We start from the raw sequence: 23,551 nt of genomic DNA, 5'->3' as shown, positions 1-23,551 counted from the left end.
CAAGATCCCCTTGATCCACACCAACTCGTTTGTCAGCTTCAACATAGCTCTATACTCAGCTTCAGCACTTAAACAAGAGATGACCTTCTGTTTCTTACTCTTCCAAGTAACCAGATTTCCTCCAATGAAAGTACAATACGCAGTAGTTGATCTCTGTTGAAAAACATTACATAGACGATATTACAGCCGACAATTTTACATGTTTTATGAGGATTCACATCTGATTGCATCACCATGTGCCACCTCATTTCTGACGGTACTCCTTGTGCCATGCTAAAGATCTTTTGTAAGCATTTTCTCCAATTTTTTGCATAATTTGCTTTCTTTGGGAATTGAAACCCAAACATCTTGGTATAGAAATTGCGTCGTTTGGGGTTTGTACCCCACACCTGAGTGTAAAAGCCTTTAAACCTTGGACACTAGGCCACAGTGCTTTCACAAAAAAATTGGGGATTTCCGAAATATTCGGGGAGTTTGAACCCGACGTGAATCGAACACGCAACCTTCAATTTTATATCGTGCTAATTTTTTTATATCGCATCAAAAAATTTTATTGCCTCAATTCCTTGTAATCATTATCATATCGAGAGCAAATGATTGCTTCTCATTCGGTTCAATTGAAACTAGGTTAAGACCCACGCAATTGTGCAGAATAAACTTTACATAAAAAAATAATTTTTATATTTTATTGCATATTTGTTCTCATTTACATATTATGTATATAATTAAATTAGAATAAGTATATAAATCAAAAAAGTTACCTCTTGTTTATTTACAATAATTGTTTTGGTAAATAAATCAAAATAATTGTTTTATTACGGTATATAACTAAATTTCAATGACATGGACATAGATATATAGTATATTTTAATATAAATATTTATTCTTGAGAATTCGTACTCTTATGATAAATACAAAATTTCTAATATGCAATTTTTTCAATGCAAATTTCAAAATTAAAATATTAAGGTTTCAATATTTTTTCAATACAAATTTATAAATTAACATATTTATGTATTTTATATGTTATATAGTTTAATTTTAAACTATATTAATATATAATATGAATGTCTGTTAACTGAGACTTCATATTCATATGATTTATGATCATTTGTATCATGCTATTACAAAAAAAGTTAAACCATTTTCAATACTTTTTAAGGTTTACAAAAAAGTAAAAAAAAGTAAAAATTAAAATATTAAAGTTTCAATACTTTTTCAATACAAATTTAGAAATTAACATATTTATGTATTTTATATGTTATATAGTTTAATTTTAAACTATACTAATATATAATATGAATGTCTATTAACTGAGACTTTATATTCATACGATTTATGATCATTTGTATCATGCTATTACAAAAAAAGTTAAACCATGGATCACAAAATTTTAGTGTGAGACATTTAACATTTTTAGTAATTTATAGTCGTTTTAAAGATTCAAAATATAACATATAAAAATCTAATTTTTTATTATATGGTTAATGTGATTTTTTATCTTTTAATAATATAAAATTAAACAAAAAATAGAGAAGATACAAAAGTTGTTATCAAATATTTATTATTCATAATCATTAATTGTCATATACACGTTAACCATATTAAGTAATTCCATATGTTTTATTTAAGGAAAGTGCGAGAATATTATTTTGTATATTATTTATTAATTTGTAAGTTAGTTTAATAAAAATTAAAATATACGTTAAAAATCCATTAATATATAAGGGATTACGTAAACTACTAATCGGATACAAATAGAGGAAAACAAAATAACTCGATGAGTGGTTTATTGTTAACGTTGTTAAGTATATAGATTTAAATGGATACTTGATAGTATAATAGACATTTGATAGTATAATAGACTATGTCTCTTTCATTTTGATTGTTACACATATTGGTGTCTACAGCCAATCATAATTACTATTAGTCAAATGATATAGAGATTCTCTCATAAAAAAAAGTCGTGGACATACTAACAATTAATCTTTGAAAACATACCTTGATTGTCTCTGTGTAGCAATCGATTGTCATTTCCACAAGAAGAACGTTAAACAGTGAAGGATCGAGGTTTTGTTTTCTTACGTTTTAGGTTTAGAATGAATTTGATTTTTTATTAATATAACTTTTACCAGTGATATATTTGTTAATGTTTGGTTTGTGAAATGTTGATGTGTTTGTAAAAGGATGATAACAATTTTACCATAAAACAGTCCACCTCATTTTAATATAAACTAGATCTGGATCCGCGCAACCGCGCGGATGTTAATTTTTATTTTTACTTATATAGATATTTGGTTTTATTTCAAGAATGGTATATATTATAATTATATATGTGTATATGCATTTTAGAAACATAAGTATGTTATTCAATTTTTTTATTTTTCATCAAATTAATTATTTCAAAATGTAACATATTTTTGTATCTTCTTTTATATATTTTTGTTTGTTGAATTAGTGTTTTATGATTAAACACATGAACATGTATACAGTTTTGTAAAATAGAAAATAATTTTCATTTCCAAATACATTGTAACATTTCACAACATTATAAAGTTCAACAAAAAATATTCTTATATCTTCTTAGATTAATCAGTATGGATTATGTTTGATATATGGTTTTATTTAATGAATGTATAAACCGCACATGTTAAATAGTCAATGATTGACTCAAGATAAATCCGTTTCGGGTTTTGTGAAAACAACCAAAATTTACAAACCCAACAAAATCCTCTAAAACCTAAAATCCGGTTACCAGTTGAACCACTGGTTAAACCAATAGACAACTTTTAGTTTTTAATTATTTTTTTAAAATCTATTTTGTATAATTTTTAAGTTTTGTTATCAACATTTTATTAATGATTTTTACTTTTGGTATATTTTAGATTTAAGGTTTAATTTTATTAGTCACATTAAACATATAACTATTTATAATTTTTTAAGTCTTAATATATTTTTGTTAGATGTCATAAATCTTAACTTGTTATTTTTTAAAAATAAAACTAAGGTTAAATATTTTCTAATTCTTTTTAAACATAAAATATTTACATATCCAAACTGTTAATTTATATTTTATATAAATATTATAAAATACTTAACATTAGTTTCTATATATTTATTTTTATAGCTAATATATTATTATATAATACAATTAATTTATATATTATTCTGCCGATCACCGGCGGTCGATCCGATGATCTGATGACTCAGAAGTTCATCTGGTTTAGTGTCCGGGTAGGATTTAAAAACATTGAGTGGGGTTATTGGTTGGTGTATTTTGATGGATTTGAAAATCCAAACTAAATCTAGTGTTATTGGTTCTGTGATTTTAAAATACGTATTGAAATCATGTGTTATTCGTTTAACGATTCGTAAATTCTAATTCAAATCAAGTGTTATTCAATTATACGGATTTACTAATAGAATTGATTTCATAATGTATTTGAATGGATTTTCATGGATTTCTTTGTTAAAAATACAAAGGCCCAAATCCGAGGGAAAACTTCCGGATTTGTAAATACTGATCCGAGAGAATTTGAAAATTTGTATATTTTACTAGGATTTATAAATACTGTATGGATTTCTAAATCAATCAAAATATAGAAACCAATAACACAATCTAATCATGTATCAGAAATGATGGCCAGAACGGGTTATTCTAATTGTGATTTGTTTATTAACTTGTATAAACCAAACTTGGTAAAATTACTTATTTAGAAAAAATGTTAGGTTCGATATAGGCATATTTTTAAACACAGATATGCATCTTTATGTGAATCATTAATGATGCAAATATATGTTTCTTAACTGAATCGTGTTTGTAGGAGTAGGTAGTTATTATAATATCAAATATAGTGATTTAGTAAGGCATAAATGATATTAAGGAATGAATGAATTTGGACTTTCTAGGAAGGGTTTATTTTTTTTTAAAAATCACACATGAATCAAGGTTGTGACTTTTGTTTTAATATATAAGATGATACTCGACAAATATTGTTATTGATGCTCTACTGTTCTATTCGGTGTTCTATGCTCTTCATGTGTTCTCAGGCCTTGATTGGTAGAACATTAGCATTAACAGTAGTAGTATGCTATAGAATCAATATGCTGCAGAAGCTGTATGCTTTGCTAAACTGTTTAATAAGATGATTAGTAGAGCATTATGAATATGTTATTTAAAATTATTATAAAAATTAGTATATAATATATAATATATTTATTTTTAATGAATATGTTTCTAATATATATATAAATATATTAACATATAAAATAAAAAAGATATATAATTAATTTATTTTATTTAATAATTTTAAAATTATGCTTATATCGAAAAATATTATTTTAAAATAAATTATATAGTTAAAATATCTATTTTTATAAATAATATTTCACATTTAAAATAAATTAAATTATTTAAATTAAATTATATTTTAAATGTAAAATACTATTTAAAAATACTTTTATTGTAAATTAATTTTAGAAATCAAAATTTTATTTTTTAGATATAAAAATAATTTTATGATATTATTAAATAAAATAAATGAATTAATTATATATTTTCTTTAATTTTATAAATTATAAATGCAAATGCTCTTGTAAAAGCTTAGAACATACATTTAGAGAGCATTAGCATTTAGTAAATGCTTTTCTAAATGCTTTACTAACAATTGTTGTTTGGATAAAGTATAGCATAATGCTAATGCTAATGCTAATGTTATACCAATCAATGCCTCAGTTTAAAAGTGAGTAAACAAAATTCCAACAATTTTTTCATGCTTATATTTCGTAGTTGAACCTTTTGATTTTTAAATTATAAACTTTTCAAAATTTTATAAATATTTATTATTTAAAATTATGAGAAATAAATATTAACACCACATTTAAACTAATATTTTAGAAATCATAAAAGAACATAATATAAACTCAAATATACATTTAAAAGAACATAACACACATGATTGTGTTAATTTCTAAATTAATTAAATTCAGAAAATGATAAACTCATCCTAATCAACCACGTTCACAACAACCATTCAATCTCATTCTTAGAACATATATAGGCAAAAAAAAATCAACTTTCCACAATATATAAGAAACGCTTTTTGTATGCTAGTTAATGCAAATAAAGTAATACAGTAGTACAGATTAGTTTTAATTATTTGAAAACCTCCATTAATAAATCAGTATACTAGTTAATGTTTATATAAAGTGTCAAAGGAAATAGACGGTGGACGGCCAAACGAAATCAGAGATATATCAGACCAACTACACTACACTCTACACTGTTTTTGCTTCCTCTTTAAACTTTTTTTTTTTTTTGAAAGAATCAATTCCCTCTCAAACATCTTTTCCTCAAAAAATGGGAACCATCTGGGTTCTCTCCAAGATCGTTACCTTCTTCCTAACAGCTAGGGGTGGGCACTTTACCCGATATCCGAAGTGGCACCCGAACCCGATCCGAAAAAACCGAACCGAAATCCGAACCGAAGTAGCAAAATACCCGAACGGGTATTGAATAAGGAGAGATTGGATACCCGAACCCGAACGGATAATACCCGAACCCGAATGGATATCCGAAGATAACCGAACATATGTATAATTAACCTTATGTTTCTAGTTTATATCTCTCATTTTATATAAAATATTTATATTGATACTACACATAATTTAAGTTCATATGATATACATACAATTCCGGAAAAAATGATTTGCTACTCACTTAAAATGCATGTCAAGTTTTTTATTTCAAAAATTAACAAAAAGTTATATCCAAAATTAAAAAAAAAATAACTAAATTAGTGCTTTTTTAGTTTTAAAATGTTATGTCCAAATCTATTAACCATTCAATCTATTAAAAATAAAAAATTAGTTAACTAAAAGTTATATTTTAAAATACAATAAACTTGAGAAATGAAAATTTTAATATTTTTTTTCAAAATCTAAATATCCGAACCCGATCCGAAATAACCGAATCCGAACTAAAAATACCCGAACCCGACCCGAAGTACAGAAATACCCGAACGGGTTCTAGACCTCTATACCGAAATACCCGAAAATCCGAAATACCCGACCCGAACCCGAACGGGTACCCGAACGCCCACCCCTACTAACAGCAATGCTAATTGGATCCTCCATAATCCAGTGCAGCGTAACCTACGACAAAAAGGCCATAGTCGTCAATGGCCACCGTAGAATCCTCCTCTCCGGCTCCATTCACTACCCAAGAAGCACCCCTGAGGTAAGCAATCTCTCGATTAATTCTCAGATTTTTTTTTTGTTTCTTTGCTTTGATCTTTGTTGATTTTTGTAGATGTGGGAAGATCTTATAAAGAAGGCTAAAGATGGAGGCTTGGATGTTATTGACACTTATGTTTTCTGGAATGGCCATGAACCTTCTCCTGGCATTGTAAAAAAATTCCTCTTCTTCTTCTTTCCAAATCCCATTAAAGTTTGAATCTTTTTATGAAATTAAATTCGAGAATTGGTGGGTTTGTTTTGTTTGCAGTACAATTTCGAAGGAAGATACGATTTGGTACGATTCATAAAGACTGTACAAGAAGTGGGGCTTTATGTTCATCTCAGAATTGGTCCTTACGTTTGTGCAGAATGGAATTTTGGGTAATGCTACAGAAAGGAAAATAATAAGAACATTCTATTTATTTATTATTGCTTAGAAATTTTGAAATTTGAAATTATTTTTTCATCCTGTAGAGGGTTTCCTGTTTGGTTGAAGTATGTACCTGGGATTAGCTTCAGAACAGATAATGGACCCTTCAAGGTAAATACAAATCTTTGATCTTTTTGATGTTTAATTCTATTTAGTTTTGGATATTAATATAATGTAACATATTTATTTGTTGTAATGTTAAGGATGCGATGCAAGGCTTCACTTATAAGATTGTTCAGATGATGAAAGATCATCAGTTCTTCGCATCACAAGGTGGACCTATCATCTTATCTCAGGTATACAACAAATTCAGAAATGTTTCATCTTCTGAGAGATAAATGCTTCAAATTTTTTTGATCTTTTGAAAATGTAGATTGAGAATGAGTTCGGTCCAATTCTTAAAGGGTCGTCTGATCACTCATATGTTAATTGGGCTGTAAAAATGGCGGTTGGTTTAAACACTGGAGTCCCATGGGTGATGTGCAAGGAAGATGATGCACCTGATCCAATTGTGAGAGACCAATCTTCTGATCTTTTATGTGCTTCATAAGACTATTTGAGTATGTTCTCTAATCTATATTATCAACCTTGTAGATAAACACTTGCAACGGATTCTACTGTGATCACTTTACTCCAAACAAACCATATAAGCCAACGATGTGGACAGAAGCATGGACTGGCTGGTAAAAAAATAAGATCACTTTTCTTTTGAAAATATAATTTTGTGGGAGAGAGAGAGAGAAAATGTGTGTACTGATTTGTTCACAATAATGACCTAACAGGTTCACATTGTTTGGTGGAACCATTCGAAAACGACCTGTAGAGGATCTAGCATTTGGAGTGACACGTTTCATTCAAAATGGAGGATCATATATAAACTACTACATGGTAACGTCATTGCACAAAACTAGGCTTGCGGGTTCGATAATATCTCGGTTAAAACATTACAAAGCATCTGTTTCGGTTTCAGTCGCTTGATTGTGTGGTTATGTGACAGTACCATGGAGGAACAAACTTTGGACGAACTGCAGGAGGTCCATTTATCACAACTAGTTACGACTATGATGCTCCCATAGATGAATACGGTACAAAGATCTCAACACTTTGTTTTGTGGCACGGTGTCGTTTCTCTCATTACGTAATTTTATGATGCAGGGTTGGTCCAAGAGCCTAAGTATAGCCATCTTAAGCAGCTTCATCAAGCAATTAAGCAATGTGAATCAGCCTTAGTTTCTTCCGACGCAACCGTTACTAAACTAGGAAGGTACGGGGAGGCTCACGTGTTCTCCGCCGGTAAAGGAAGCTGTGCAGCTTTCCTATCGAACTATCACATGAATGCACCTGCAAAAGTAGTCTTCAACAAACGGCAATATACTCTACCTGCTTGGTCCACAAGCATTCTTCCGGATTGCGAAAACGTTGTTTACAACACTGCGACGGTAATGTTTAAAAAGAGTTTGGTTTGTGTGAGACTCCATCATGAAAGAATCTAATGTGAAGTTGTAAGACAGGTTGTTGCAAAGACATCAAATGTGGAAATGGTGCCATCTGGCTCTGTCGTGTACTCGGTAGCTAGATACGATGAAGATATAGCTACTTATGGAGACCGTGGAACAATCACAGCTCTTGGATTGTTGGACCAGATTAATGTCACACGAGATACAAATGATTACCTTTGGTACATAACCAGGTACGTGTGTAACCTTAATCTTTAGCTGGTTAGACATGAAATGAATCTGTTATTTATTTTTTTGGGTTTCTAGTGTGGATATTAAGGAGTCAGAATCCTTCTTGCGTGGAGGTAAATGGCCGACGCTTACGGTTGATTCTGCAGGGCATGCTGTTCATGTGTTTGTTAATGGACACTTCTACGGTGAGAGTCAATTTTTATTTTATTTTTGCTAACTTAAAGCGGTTTCATCAAATGTTTTTTGAAATGATGCAGGATCTGCTTTTGGGACAAGAGAAAACAGAAAGGTTTCGTTTAGTGCACCGGTCAATCTTCGAGGTGGAGCTAACAGAGTCGCGCTACTAAGCGTAGCAGTTGGTTTGCCGGTGAGTGTTATTACCAAGAAAGAAAGCACCACACTTATTGTTGTTTCAGACTGATAAATGATGTTTACTTTCTTGTGTGGTTCTGGAGAATGATGGACCACATTTTGAGACGTGGGCCACGGGAGTTGTCGGGTCTGTCGCGCTCCACGGTCTTGACGAGGGTAATAAAGACTTGAGTCGGCAGAAATGGACATATCAGGTGAGATACAAGAAGAAGAAGAAACTATCATTGATTCATCACCCATTAAACATTTTTCCGCATAATTAATCAGGTTGGTCTACGAGGTGAAGCGTTGAACTTGATCTCTCCTACAGAAGCTTCCTCGGTTGACTGGATCAAAGGCTCATTAGCTAAGCAGAACAAACAACCTTTGACATGGTACAAGGTAAATAAGAACCATCTCATTAGTCCAAGCTAAAGGCTATAGCTGAAAATTCGTTCAATATGTCTCTTATTATCACATTTGCAGGCCTACTTTGACACGCCTAGAGGTAACGAGCCACTGGCGTTGGATCTAGAGAGTATGGGGAAAGGACAAGCGTGGATAAACGGAGAAAGCCTAGGAAGGTACTGGACGGCTATTGCCAAAGGAAACTGCGGGAGTTGCAACTACGCAGGGGCATACAGGCAAGCCAATTGCCAATCAGGTTGTGGAGAACCAACACAAAGATGGTACCATGTTCCACGTTCGTGGTTGAAGCCAAGAGGGAACTTGCTAGTGCTCTTTGAAGAACTTGGTGGAGATATATCTAAAGTCTCTGTTGTAAAGAGATCATCAGTACCCTAGTTTATTACACAACAGCATTATCTATCTCCGTTGTGATCAGAACCAACTAGTTTATAACGACATCACTTTTTATTATTACATAACACCAAATAGCACAAAGATTCTAAAATGTTTTAAGCAGAAGAGACAAGACCGCCATGCTTCATCAAGGTCTGGTGGATCTCCTCTTTCCTTGCCCCGACAACACGATCCACGATCTCGCCTTCTCTCATGAAGAGAAAAGTGGGCATCGCCTCGACTTTGAACTCTTTAGCAACGGATTGCAGTTCGTCAACGTCGATCTTGAAGAAGACAACGTTGAGGAACTTCTTGGCCATGTCTACAAAGACTGGTGCAATGAAGCGGCAAGGTGGGCACCATGTAGCAGTGAAGTCTATCACAATCTGAGTCAAGTTCGAGATCAAAAGTCAGAGGTTGAGCATTCCTGATTAAAAAAAAGTAAAAATCTAAGAAGCAATGTCATTAAATCGTTACCAGTTTCTTGGATTCGTTGGCGGCTTTGATCTTCTCGCTCCAGACTTCGAGGGTGTGGCAAGCGATCACTTCTCCTTCTCCGGCCATCTTTAGAAGCTCGTAAGAGTTTTGTGTTTATTATTTTTGGTGAATGAACAAATTGTTATTGGTCCTTTTGGGGTTTTATAGGCAAGTCGAGGGAGACTCTGCGACTTCTTCTCGGTCTTTTTTTTCATAAAGAGAATAGTATTTAAAATAATACTAGTTTATCGTATACCATAATTTATACCAAATATTAACAAAAAAAAGTTTATCTTTCTACAAAATTAATATAATTATCTAACATAAATAATATAGAATTAGAGAAATTTAAAATCTATAAAATAAACCATACTCCACAAACAATCCCTAATTTTGAAGAGTTAGCCTATTTTTTATATTAACTATTTTAAGATTTTTTTTTTCTTATTATTATCATCACGCGGAGGAATGGAAACGGATCCATATATCAGAGGGATAGAAGTCAACGGCATGATGACGCAACTCTCTTGACGTCAAAAGTAGATGTTGTTAAAGCTTCTAGATGACGACGACTGCCTCACGCCAGCGCGCAAAAGTAAACAGTGATTATACTAGTGGTTTCCCGCTACCACCCCAGCTTTTGGTCGTTAGCGGTTTACAACAATCACTTAAACCGCTGTAAACTGTTTCAAATCGTCCAAACTTCATAAATTCAAAAGCTGGTTTCAGCTAGCGTTTGCGGTTGCAGACGGTTGTGAGAGGAAATTTTTTTTAAAAAACAATATGAATACAAAAATAAAAATATTTCAAAAAAAAATTAAATTAGAATTATAAAAATACTAAAATATATCTATAAATTTTAAAATAAAATATTTTCTATAATTTTTAAAAATTTAAAACTATAACTTTCTAAATATAATTTTATATTTATTATAATATTCTGATTTTTGATATTTTTATAATTATATAAAATGTCAATATTGTTAATTTATTATTTAACCGCTGCTGCATTTGGTAGTTAACCAATCATTAGTATCCCGGAAACGCACAAATTTTTAACCGTAGAACCAGTCGTACAAATCTCTTAAAACCGATAGAAACCGCAACCATCCGCATCCGCAAACTCCTGCAACTGCAACCGTTGCGTTTGAACCAGTCAGGCCCATAAAAGCAATATTATCAGTTGGAAATCCTCTTGGGTTCTAAAAGAAAAAAAATATCAATATTATACTTAAATGATTAATTTTTTTTTAATTAAATCTGTTGAAAAAAACAAATGACTGATACATGTTGTTTGGGGTTATTAATAGGTTTCTAAGAGATGAGGTTTAAGAACTTTTGTACACTTTTTTGATGTTTTTAATATTTTCCAATTTCCTTTAGTTAGTAAGAACCTTCTAATAACTTTTTGTCGGAGCTGCTCTAATATTTACTAGATTTTGACAAAGTTTTTGTTTATGAAATTAAATTAAATAAATAAATAAATTTCTATATAAGACAGTGTATAGATTTGGATACAATTATCCGGAACTGTAAACTAAACCGTACCAAACTGTAAAAGCGAAATTAAAATGAGATATTGCCAAAAATATCAGATTCATAATAGCACTTTCATATTTACCTCAATCATTTTCACCCTCACTTTAAAAAAAACAAAAGTACATTTATAACCGTAGGATTAACTAATAGACATAGAGTTTAGAGTTGATGGATGAGGTAGTATTTTTGAAATGTGGGGTTTAAGGTTTTAATAAATATATAAATAAATATTTGAAAAAAAATAAATTTTAAAAGTACTTTCAAGAAGAATTTTCGAATTTCAAAAAAAAAAATTGAAAACAAGAATTCCAAAAAAAAACATTTTCGAAAAAATATTCTAAAAAAGAAAATTTAGAAAATGTATAATTTGAAAACATAAAAAAATATTTTTTTATTTTTATTTATTTAAATAGTTATTATATATATATATGGTATAAAAGTCTTTTGTATCTTAATGAAGAAGATATTTTTGAAAATATTTCTTTAGTGATGGTAAACATGAATAATGGTATCAACAAAATGGTAAATATGAAAATTCTCGAATAAAAATTTCATTGAATTTCATAAATAACCGAGCATATCATATATCTCTAGAACCAAAAAATTAAAATCCAAATGATAACCAAATGGTACATGAATTTTTAAAATACAAACTCTATACTTACAAATATTAATTATATTTAATTTCTAAATAATCAAATATTCTAAAAATATTATTTATAAATTGAATTACCAAAAAATCAAATTACCTGAATATGTTTTATTCAAAATATTAAAAATTATCAAATTACCGTATTACCCGATATTTAAACTGAGAACCTCAAATTATCCGATATTTCTTTTATCTATAGATCCATAACTATCTGAAAAAACTTGAATTGAATTAAAACTTAATTGAATCCAAGATTATTTTTACATATTAGACAGTTCCCAACTTTGCTACTGAACAAAAAACCAAAATAACCTAAGTGAGACCCAACCAGCTTTGTAATTACCTGAATGATTCCTAAACTCCTATAACCAAAACACCGAAAACCAAAATACATGAACCAAAACAAAATGTTGAGGACTAGTAGTGCATTTACATCTAAATGGTGCAAAGAAATTATTGTATTTTTACAAATTATTTAACTCTTTTTAGTGGGATATATGTGTGGTTTATAGACAAATTAGCATATAAACAGTGTTTGTATACCCGATCTGGACCCACAGTTGAATCAGTAAACCTTGTGCCCGTATATGATCCATACTGACATATGTTGATCATGTAACATTCTATCAGAGGTTCTATCAATTGATATGTTTTCAAAAAAGAAATGGATTTAATGAAAACTTATTAATTAAAAATTCTATAAAATCCAAAAGTATGCTATTAACCATCAATTATTAGATATGATCATTTTACCTTCTCTTGGATAGGGTTCTATCGTCTTTAGACTTATTTTATCTTCAGAGATGTCTGTGTTTGATTGCATGTTAGTCAAATCTTTAAGATCAATTGCATGCAGTGAAAGCTTCAACTCTAAAGCGGAGATCGTTTGGATTTGTTCTTATGATTTGGTGGCTCTAATTAGAGGATTTTCTCTCGGCTATTGTGTAACTGCGGTTTAGATTCCGGGTACATATTCCCTTCAAACTTTGCTTTCTTACATGTTTTCTTGAGGTGGCATGTTCTGTCACCACCCACTATGTGTGGCTAGGTTTAGGTTCTTGGACTCTTGTTGGACTTGTGTTTGGGTTTTTTGTTGGCATTGTATTTAGATTTTTTGTTGGGTTTATTTTCTTAATCATTGTATTTTTTTATTTTAATGGGTTTCATTATAAAAAAAATTGGCAATAATAACCATAAAAGCTATAATTAACAAACTAACTATAAGAAATTAATGGTTATAATATAGTGTGAATAATATGTATTAATTCTTCTTCTGTCTTTGAAATCCAAATGCACTCATCCTAACTTACGTTTTCTTCTTCTTCTATTCTACAACTCAATCCTACCTTTTTTTCTCCATCCTATGATTCCGCTTCAGTGATGACGAAAACTGCATTGATGGAAACAAATGTGTTAATGATTGTATTCCGACGACGAATCAGCGAAAATTGCAAGACAAGAATAAGAGAGTTAGATTGTGGTTAATTGTTCTGAATTGGCATGAGATGGAGGAAAAGCAATATAAAAATCAGACACTGAGTTGATGAAGAAGATGAACAGTGCTATGTATATTGTGAATCTATTCTATATTTCCCGACTTATACATGTTAACTAGAAATCAAACTTCATATTAGTATAAATAATTTTATGTCATTGATATGAGTTGACGTGTCTAGAGTTCCCTTAAATTCTAGATTTTCTCTCATAATTTATATATTTTCTTTTTTTTTTTTTTTTTTTTTTTTTGACGTCGAACGGCCATTCTATTACTCAGGCTTGAGGTGGTCTGGGTAACCAGACCGGAATAGAACAACCAATGAAAAGTAACTCTCTACGAAAGCTCCTAGCAGTCTTAGCTAAAAAATCAGGAAGCTGATTGCGCACTCGTGGTACATGGGTGATTTTGAAATCGGGAAAACAAATCAGCAGCGTCTCTATCTTCTCCAGCTCTGTCGCAAATCTTGGCCACTCCTGGGGTTCATTTATCATTGCAATCAGCTCCATGCAGTCAGTTCCAAAGCTCTGGCACGGCGAGTGTTGAAGCATGTTCTCCATCGCCCATCGCAGCGCTTCTACCTCCGAATGCAGCGCTGATTCGCATTGAGTGAAGTTTCGTGTTCCCATAAGTTGTATGTCCTCCCTACTATCCATCCAGACCCATCCACATCCACTAAAGCGGTCAGAAGCTGTCCAAGATCCATCTAGTAGACAGATATTACCCAAGCTTAAGACTTGGTTTGCAACATTATTGGTAGCCTGGACGTGTGGCGGTATCGTCTCATTCGCGTTAAACCAGGCTTGACATTCACTCTCTGCGTATCGAACGAGTTCCAAAGGGTCTCTGTCTATACCCCTGAAAAGCTTATCATTACGAGCCTTCCAAATATATTTTCTTTTTATTTTTGTCGAACAACCAATATGTAATCAGTTTGAGTATATTGTAAATACAATATACTATTTTATTTTAATGATACACTATACTATGATACAACATATTCTTCTTCTACTCCTCTTCGTCACCCTTCTCTCATATTCTCTTCCACCTTTTATTCTTCCCCACCCCTTTCTCCACTTCTTCCTCTTCTTACTCCTCATTTTGTTCTTCCTCACTCACCTCTCACTACAAAAAAAGGATATATTGTGACTACATCTTGAGACGAACTGTCTTGGTCACAATTTAGTGACGTTTTTAATACGTAGTTGTGACTGTGTTTTTCGTCTTAATTTTGTAGTTGTTTCGTCACTATATTGTGACGATGTAAGTCGTTGCTATATTTAGTCACAACTACAGACGTAATTTTTACTATAGTAATAAATGTAACGGTCGTGACGGTATTGTGACTGTACGTATCATCAAAAATTGGTTACGGTGACGGAAAATAAGTTTCTATTTGGTACGTAATTGTGACTCACCTTTAGTCATCACAAATTGTTCTTTTTTTTCCTTATTCATTTATTCTCATTATCCCTTACCTCTCTCTCTCCCTTCCTACTCATACTCCTCTGCCTCATCTACCTAGTTTTTGGGTCAAAATATAATATATTCTTATCGCCCAAAATTTAATCTCACATACTGTGCTCAATCCAATGCACTCTTTACTCTTAATGAATTAAGAGAATTCCAATTTTGACAACATGTTAGAGGCAAAGTATTCTTTCTTCTTTTACCGATTTCACAGCAAAAGTTTTCTAGGATCTTTAGTAGATTGAAAGAAGATTCAAAAAGATTTGCGATTGGAACTCCATTGATATCTATATATTTATCTATGCAGTTTTTATACCTTATTGTTGTTATGAATTGCTTAGCCATATCTGGGTAGTTCTCTTTGTTAGAGTTAGGGATTAAATAAGTTATAAGGGATTAGCTCCAACTATAGATTGCTAAATTATGATATTCATCTTTAGGATTGTCATTAATGCATGTTTCTAGATTAGCTACCTAGAACTTGCCGTAGGAATTATAGACATAAGTGATAGCTTGCATCTCACCCTGAATCCATCCTAACTGAGCTAAGATTGCTAGAGTAAGGCAAGAGCTGATCTAGCAAGCTTAGTGAGCATATTCAATCCGCGCATTAGCGCTTGACCAAAAGCGTCGATCGATATTCCAATCGAATAATCGGTCGACGTTGCAACAAGTGTATCGATCGATATTCCTATAGAATCATCGATCGACACTGGTCAATAGACAAACCTAGAAAGCGAAAGCCTAATGGTTTTTTATTAAGTGTTGAGCTCTATAATATCATGCATACAACTTATTAGGCATCTGTAGGATTATAATCCTGATTACATGAATAGAAGCCCTAAGTCTAGCTACTTTCATCTAAGTACCAACACTCCAATCAATCAATCGAACAATTAACGTGCTCACAAACATGTCTCTTATATTTAATAGCAAACAACATATATAGCTTAATCAACTTAATTAGATTTATTAAGTTCTCTAGCTCCCTGTGAATTTGATCCCTAAGTACTACAATTGAACCTCTTATTTGAGAGAGTAATTCACTCCTTAGGGTAATTTGAGTGATATCAAATTTGGCGCCGTTGCCGGCGAGCTTTGATCTCTTGATCAATTTAATTTAATTTAATTTGATTTACTCTAGGTTTCTTCGTAAAACCACTTTCTAACACAAAAAAAAATTCTTGTCTTTTCAGGTACATGCCCAACAATACCAGAAGCAACAAGGAAAATCAACTGCTATTCTCATCAGATCCTGCAAGCTTGGAAAGTTCAATCCGCAAAGGAATACGCTCCTCATCGATCAACAACAACACTAGTTCGTCGCTCGAATTTTCTTCAGCCACCGTCGATCCAGACGCTAGTCTCGTCGACCGACACTCGCTCACCACCGTCGACCAAAGACACTCTTTCGTCGATCGATATCGTTCATCCGACGTCGATCGATACTTCAGTCCGAACATCGATCGATACGGAGCCACGACACATGGTTGCGACGTTGATACTTATACGTGATGAGAAGAGAGACCTGCGTGACCAGGAAGGTCAACTACGTAATGCAGTAGGTCAGAGGATAAATGCTCAGGGGGCTGCAATCCATGAGTCTGATACTGATATTACATGCACTGCTCTACCTATAGATGAGGATGCTCGACCCAGAACGTTAGTTGATTACAACCGTCAAGATCAGTTCTATACCAACAGATCAGCTATTCGTCATCCAATTATCCAGAGAGGGGATTTCGAATTGAAGCCGCAATACTACACACTCGTGGGACAGACACCCTATTATGGGTTTTCTCACGAGCATCCTATGGACCATCTAGAGAGGTTCGAGGATCTTATATCTGCTATACAAGTCAAAGGAGTCCCGGAGGACTACCTACTATGCAAGCTATTCAAGTACTCACTTGCTGGAGAGGCTTCGCATTGGCTTAAGTAGTTACCACTAGGATCTCTCACATCCTGGGCCGACATCAAGAATGCATTCTTATGTAATTTCTTTGATGAGGCACGTGATGAATACTTGTGGAGCAAGATTGCCACATTCACTTAGGAGCCTACAAAATCCTTTAGAAGCTCATGGATCAGATTCAAGTCTTACCAGAGGGACTGTCCACACCAGCACATTTTTTAGAGGCATCGCATTGTAGTATCAGATGGCGCTTGATGCTTCCAGCGATGGGAACTTCAACACCAGGAATCCATAGGAGGCTGTGAGAGTTATTGAGAACTTAGCATCCATCAACATCACCAAGAACACTGACTTTGAGAGGAAGAGATCTGCTTCCATCCATGGGAATAGCCAGATGGTTGAAGTCAGAGCAAAGCTGGACAATGTTCACAAGTTTCTCAGGAAGCATACTTGCTTAGTAGAGGATGCAGGGGCTGTAGACACAGAGGGAAAAACAGAAGTATAATAGGATGCGAACTTCATTGGAGGAACTGGATTTCAGAGGTCTGGAAAACAAAATGGAAACTTCTATGGAGAGAGAAGTAATTTTAATCAGAGTTCGCAGCAGCAGAAACCGTACAACAACAATTACAACAACAACATGAGTTATGGAAACGCATTCTACCAGAAGCCGCCACCACCTACTTCAGGATAGCAAGATTGAGGCGATGCTCGATAAGGTTCTTGAGGGATAGCAGAGCATGACAGTGGACTTCAATGGGAATATTGACTCTGTCTACACCAACCTGAACACAAGTTTGAGACTTTGAACACTCACGTGAAGAGGCTGGAGATGCATGTTGTTCAGACAGAAAAAGCTGTTAAGAGGCAAGAAGCCTTAACAAGAGGGGTAGGAGATAATGTGATGAAGCACCACGTGAATGCCATCATAGATGATGATTTATGGCAAGTGGTGAAGCAGGAAAAGCTGCAAGAAGGAGATTTCGCAGTAGAAAGCTCGATGAGTTGCGGCGGATCGCATTGGTGTCGATCAACGCTGGACTTCGAACATCGATCGACATACTTCAATCAAAATCAATCGACAGGCTCTCCAGAGCCTCGATCGATGACACCTACGGAGTTGACCGCATCTTGCAATGCCGTGAGGACACGAGGAGTTCGCAACAAGACACCCACATCCGCCCAGCCCTATTTATGTCAATATCGATCAGCACATTGGTCTTGGCATCGATCGACAAAGAGTGACCGCCATCGATCGACAACCTCCAGCGCCAATTGATTGACGCGCACCTCTCACATACCAAGTGCAGATACCAAAGATAGACATCGTCCGTCTCAATGCACTCAGACCACAACCCAAACCTTCAGCTAACCCTCCAGAGATGACCATCACACATTTGTTTGATGCAGCAGACCCTATGGAGGTTGATAAGGTTCCTATGGGGAGAATCTTGAGGAAGAGAAAAGTAAAGGTTGTTAAGCATCTGAAAAGGGAAGCTAATGAGAAGGAGATGGAAAGTTTCCAAAAGAGAGTCTTCAGAATTCCTTTAGGAAAACAATTCAAGGAGACCTATTTTACCCACAGATTGTAGATGTTCTTCATAGAGACCATGTAAACTGAAGAGGATATTAGGAGAATGTTCCGTGAGGCCAGAGAAAAGATGAAGAAGAAGAATACACTGAAGAAGAAGAGTGATCCTGGAAAATTTGCAGTACCATGCACGGTGAAGGGTATTGAATTCTCACATGCACTGTGCAACACATGAGCATCAGTCATCATCCTACCTAGGGTTATGACAGACCATATGGGTCTGAAAATAGAGCTTTCCAAGGAATCGTTCACTTTTGTGGATTGTTCTCAAAGGAGCTGAGGAGGAATTGTAAGAGACCTAGAGGTGCAGATTGGTAATGCCCTAGTTCCAGTTGATTTCCATGTCTTGGATATAAAGCTGAACTGGAACTCTTCTCTATTACTTGGGAAATCATTCCTGTCAACAATAGGAGCAGTGTGCAACATGCAAACCAACCAGTTATGCATGACGCTCATAGATCCACATATCCACTACAACCCTATCCCTGTCAAGAAGCCACATGCGTCCTCTAGAAGAATAAATGATATAGTACTCATCGCAGCATGCCACTGTGGAGCTGAGTATGAAATATAATATTCGGCGTCGATTGAAACTCACACCGCAACATCGATCGACAATGCCCACCAGAAATCGATCGACAGTCCAAAGTAATAATCGGTCGACAGTAGTCTACGCGATTGGGAGAACGACTACTACAATCCCACCATGGAGACACACACCAGAGACACCATGCATACAGAAGAGTATGATGAAAATTATGCGGAGGAAAGAGCTATAGAGTACAGAGCCATTCTTGATGAGGAAGATTGACTTCTCCACCATTCCTCTTGGAAAAGGAATGTGCCGTCGATCGACATAACATACTCAACATCGATCGACACTCATCCTCATCAGACAATCCAAAAACAAGCATCGACCGACATTGAGTGCTACCCATCGATCGACAATGAAGTCGACCGTGTATGAGAAGGAGATTACTCAATTGGAAGTTGGGCAGAAGATAGCCATCACGAAAGCTATGCAGTAGAAACAACAGTACATGAGCCAGGAGCAGATGAACTTCATGAGGGTTTCACATATGAGGAACTTCTCAACATGCAAAGACGTGATGAAGCAGATCAACACCAAGCAGAAACCTGTTGGGAAAGAAGACGTTTCAGCCATCCTTGCTCGAGAGTCAACTGCCCGTCAATCGACGCCCAACATGCATCATCGATCGACATCCATCTGAAACCACCGTCCACTGTAAGCGCAAAAACTCAATATAATAATCAGTATCTAACACATGATGAGTTTGATATTTTCAGGAATCCAGATGGCTATGCAAAACCAATAGATGGACATGCACTGCAAGTAACCAAAATTGCAGACATTCTTCAGATGGCTAATGGAGCAGATAAATCTCTTATTGCAACTACGCAACAACCCAACACATCAGCAGAGGGATACAAACAAGTTCTATAACACAACTGGTGGAGTAGATGATCATTTCAAGCAGAAATATCGACATCATACTTGACCGTCGATCGACGTTGAAGTCTCTTCATCGATCGACAGACGTCTAAAATTTAGAAAAGAGCTTATGATCGTGAGGGAACCAGAAGATTCCAATGGGAAGAGAAAGATGAGTATGGAGTCTACATAGATGATCATGGATATGCCAGAGATGTAGATGGACACATCATCAGTGTATCCAAGGAAGATATCATAAGTTTTCTGGAAAGAGCTTCAAGAGATGAGCACAACTACCTATGTCTTCCAGAACATGCTAGCTCATTCACACAGACTAAGCTGGTACCAGAGATTTACACTGAGTATGTGGAGCCCAAGAAAAGAATGAAGGTGATTTCCAGATGAAGCTTGATGGTGTCTATTATCCACTGAATGATAGCATCAGTTGGTTAGCTACATGCAAGGAGGAGATGAGGCAAGACATAACCAAGATCCAGACACATCGTGCGGCCGAAGCAACCACTGAAGTTTCTATCGACAGACACCACCCAACATCGATCGACGATGACCTCACACATTCAAATCCGATGAAGTCTCAACCAGATTCTTACACCAGAGCAGAAATTGATCAGTTGGTAGAAGAGATATATAAAACTCTGGAAACTACAGAAGAGAGGCTTGATAGGAGATGTGATGACATTTATTTCCCGGTGGACCTTACAATAAGTTCTCTGACGTCAAATATAGAAGCAATATATAAGGAGATAGTAAAGATTCAGGGATACATCGCTCGTCGACCAGAAGCATCCACATCGATCGATAGACGCAACAATAAATCGACCGACAATCGCAGATGAACATCGGTCGATGAAGCTACAAACCGAAGCAGGCTAGTACAAAGGGTGAAATCAGATATGTCTGATACACACAACCATGGAGAGGAGATCTCAGACGACGCATACGTCACACTCATAAGGAATCAGTTCCAACTTGAGAGTCTTGACGATAGATTACAGAAGATAGAGAATACAACTGCATAAATGAAGGACAACTGGCGTAGAGGAGATGAAGCAATGAGGGACTTCACTGGTACATGGTTCAACAAGCACATAGAAGAGATGGAGACTTGTTTCCCAGCAAGTGTGCTTTCTTGTTTTACTTATTTCACATCAAAGGTTTTTTAGGATCTTTAGTAGATTGGAGAGAAGATCCAAAAAGATTTGTGATTGGATCTCCATTGATATCTATCTATTTATCTATGCAGTTTTATACTTTATTGTTGTTATGAATTGCTTAACCATGTTTGAGTAGTTCTCTTTGTTTTATTTAGAGTTTGATGATAGTTTGATATTCTCTTTGTTAGATTTAGAGTTTAAATAGTTTGAGATTGCCCCAACTATAGACTGCTAAGTTGTGATATTCATCTTTAAGATTGTATAATCTGTTTATTTAGCTGACCATTCAACTGTGCATTAATTTACGAATAAAGCGATAACGTTGCAACGGTCATCGATCGATATTCCTATAGAATCATTGATCAACACTGGTCAATAGACAAACCTAGAAAGCGAAAGCCTAATGGTTTGTTATTAAGTGTTGAGCTCTATAATATTATGCATACAACTTATTAGGCATATGTAGGATTATAATCATGATTACCTGAATAGAAGCTATAAGTCTAGCTACTTTCATCTAAGTATCAAAATCCCAAACAATCAATCGAGCAATTAACTTGCTCACAAACCTGTCTTTTATATTTAATAACAAACAACCTAGCTTAATCAACTTAATTAGATTTATTAAGTTTCGTAGCTCCCTGTGAATTCGATCCCTAAGTACTACAACTGAACTTCAATAAACTTTATTAAAATAAAAATTCAATATACAAAAAAAAAACAAAAATATTTTTATTTGATTGTTTGGTCTTATACTACATTTATGATTTAATATAGGAAAAATAAATAAAATGGTAATTACTATAAAAATAAGGTTTAGTAAGAATCATATAACATATGCAATATGAAATTTGTATTAAGAATATTTTTAAAAACTTGTCAATAAAATTATAATAACATATGTAATATGAAAATAAATTATATTTCTTGACGATGTTGTTTTATATTATAAATACTGTTATTTAATAAATATTAATATAAGAAATGATACTCAAAAGATCAAGAATAAACCAAATACATATTCTACTTGGTTGCTAAACGCAATGAGAGTACTATATAATATTCACGTACATGTAAGCATCCAATCAAATTTTAAGAATGAATTCTTTAAAATATAGACTATTAGGTTAAGTAAAAATAATTTGTTTAACATATTTAATATGAAAACATTATAAGTGAAGTTCTTAAAAATAAGTGATTTTAAGTTATTTAAAAAGAAATTAACTTATAAGTGAAGTTCTTATAAAACATAAATAACTTTAAAATTAAATAAATTAGTAATCAAACTTTAGATTCCACAATATACAAAAAAAAAATTAAAAACCAAAAACCAGAATATAGAATCACCATTCAAGTTTTTTGAAAAACTAAAATCTACAGCAAAATCAAAAACTAATATCTAAAAACCAAAAACTAAAATCCAAAAACTATGTAAACAATCATCACCTTAGTTTTCTTTAAATATTTCTCGGATCTTTTAATCCACTATATATTAATAGAGAAATGTTTAAAAAGTTGTAAGCTTAAAAGTTTATAATAATAACAAGAGGACCTTGCTGACTTGTCACTTAATTAAGGTGTCAATTTACCTTACATGACGGCTTTATAATCAATTGAAAAAATGTTGGTCCAAAATCGAGTATGGATTCGCTAGGGGCATTATATAAATAAACTCTATTTATAAGAACCGTATATAATAACACTAGTATAAGAAGATTGTATACTCTATATGGTTTATGTTTAATTAACTAAACACGAGCACAAGAAGATTGTATATTCGATATGGATTATTGTTATTGCTATCTAAACAATACTTAATTAGAAGAACCGATGTCATAACGTTCTTCTATTTGGTTAGAGTTCTGAAGATTACAAGAAAAATATTTCAAAGTAGAATTTTTGTGTAAGGGACAAATCATATGTTAAGAACTGTATAGGATTTGTATATGATCACGTTGTGAAAAGTTGTTCGTTTATGTAACTAGGACGTTGTGGCAATATTGTTTATTGCATAATGTTTGTTCATTGCATATGTTTAGACTTAATTCTCTACTAAAGTTGCAATAAAACTATAGGAAGCCATAATATATAGGGGATAAACTTCTGTATATTTTGTTTTCGAAAACAGAAGAAGGTAGCCGGGTTTGTGTATTGTTGATGTTGGTTTGATGTGGAAATTATTTTTTAATTGAACCGAACGAAATCGAACCAAAAGTATGGTCGGTATAAGATAGATTAATGAACAATGTTGAATTGAAAGATTGTTTTACTCTTGCG

At 33.5% G+C, this 23,551-nt stretch overlaps 3 protein-coding genes and 1 long non-coding RNA gene across 7 annotated transcripts in view; 1 reads left to right on the top strand and 3 right to left on the bottom strand.

Moving 5' to 3' along the window:
- The window catches only part of LOC103833097, a 1,138,500-nt gene that overhangs the window by 771,650 nt on the left and 343,299 nt on the right, over positions 1–23,551 (bottom strand). The window lies entirely within an intron of this gene.
- On the top strand, positions 4,593–9,585 carry LOC103833120 (beta-galactosidase 5). The gene is made up of 17 exons (XM_009109214.3): positions 4,593–5,401; positions 6,107–6,238; positions 6,311–6,406; positions 6,506–6,618; positions 6,712–6,778; positions 6,871–6,963; positions 7,041–7,178; positions 7,262–7,350; positions 7,450–7,555; positions 7,665–7,752; positions 7,823–8,106; positions 8,179–8,357; positions 8,431–8,540; positions 8,613–8,722; positions 8,811–8,921; positions 8,995–9,108; positions 9,193–9,585. The coding sequence occupies exons 1-17, from the start codon at positions 5,360–5,362 to the stop codon at positions 9,508–9,510; spliced, it is 2,190 nt and encodes a 729-aa protein (XP_009107462.1). The 5' UTR covers positions 4,593–5,359; the 3' UTR covers positions 9,511–9,585.
- On the bottom strand, positions 9,448–10,235 carry LOC103833121 (thioredoxin H5). The gene is made up of 2 exons (XM_009109215.3): positions 9,985–10,235; positions 9,448–9,893 (listed from the first exon to the last, which is right to left on the bottom strand). The coding sequence occupies exons 1-2, from the start codon at positions 10,069–10,071 to the stop codon at positions 9,624–9,626; spliced, it is 357 nt and encodes a 118-aa protein (XP_009107463.1). The 5' UTR covers positions 10,072–10,235; the 3' UTR covers positions 9,448–9,623.
- LOC117127154 lies at positions 13,203–21,844 on the bottom strand. Its single transcript, XR_004449980.1, has 2 exons — positions 21,660–21,844; positions 13,203–15,869 (listed from the first exon to the last, which is right to left on the bottom strand). It is a non-coding gene; the product is annotated as an uncharacterized LOC117127154 (long non-coding RNA).

The sequence above is a fragment of the Brassica rapa genome, chromosome A08, assembly GCF_000309985.2.
Source record: "Brassica rapa cultivar Chiifu-401-42 chromosome A08, CAAS_Brap_v3.01, whole genome shotgun sequence".
In the NCBI taxonomy this organism is placed as follows: Eukaryota; Viridiplantae; Streptophyta; class Magnoliopsida; order Brassicales; family Brassicaceae; genus Brassica; species Brassica rapa.
The sequence above is the reverse complement of the archived record's forward strand: the minus strand, read 5'-3'. Positions and strand labels throughout refer to the sequence as shown.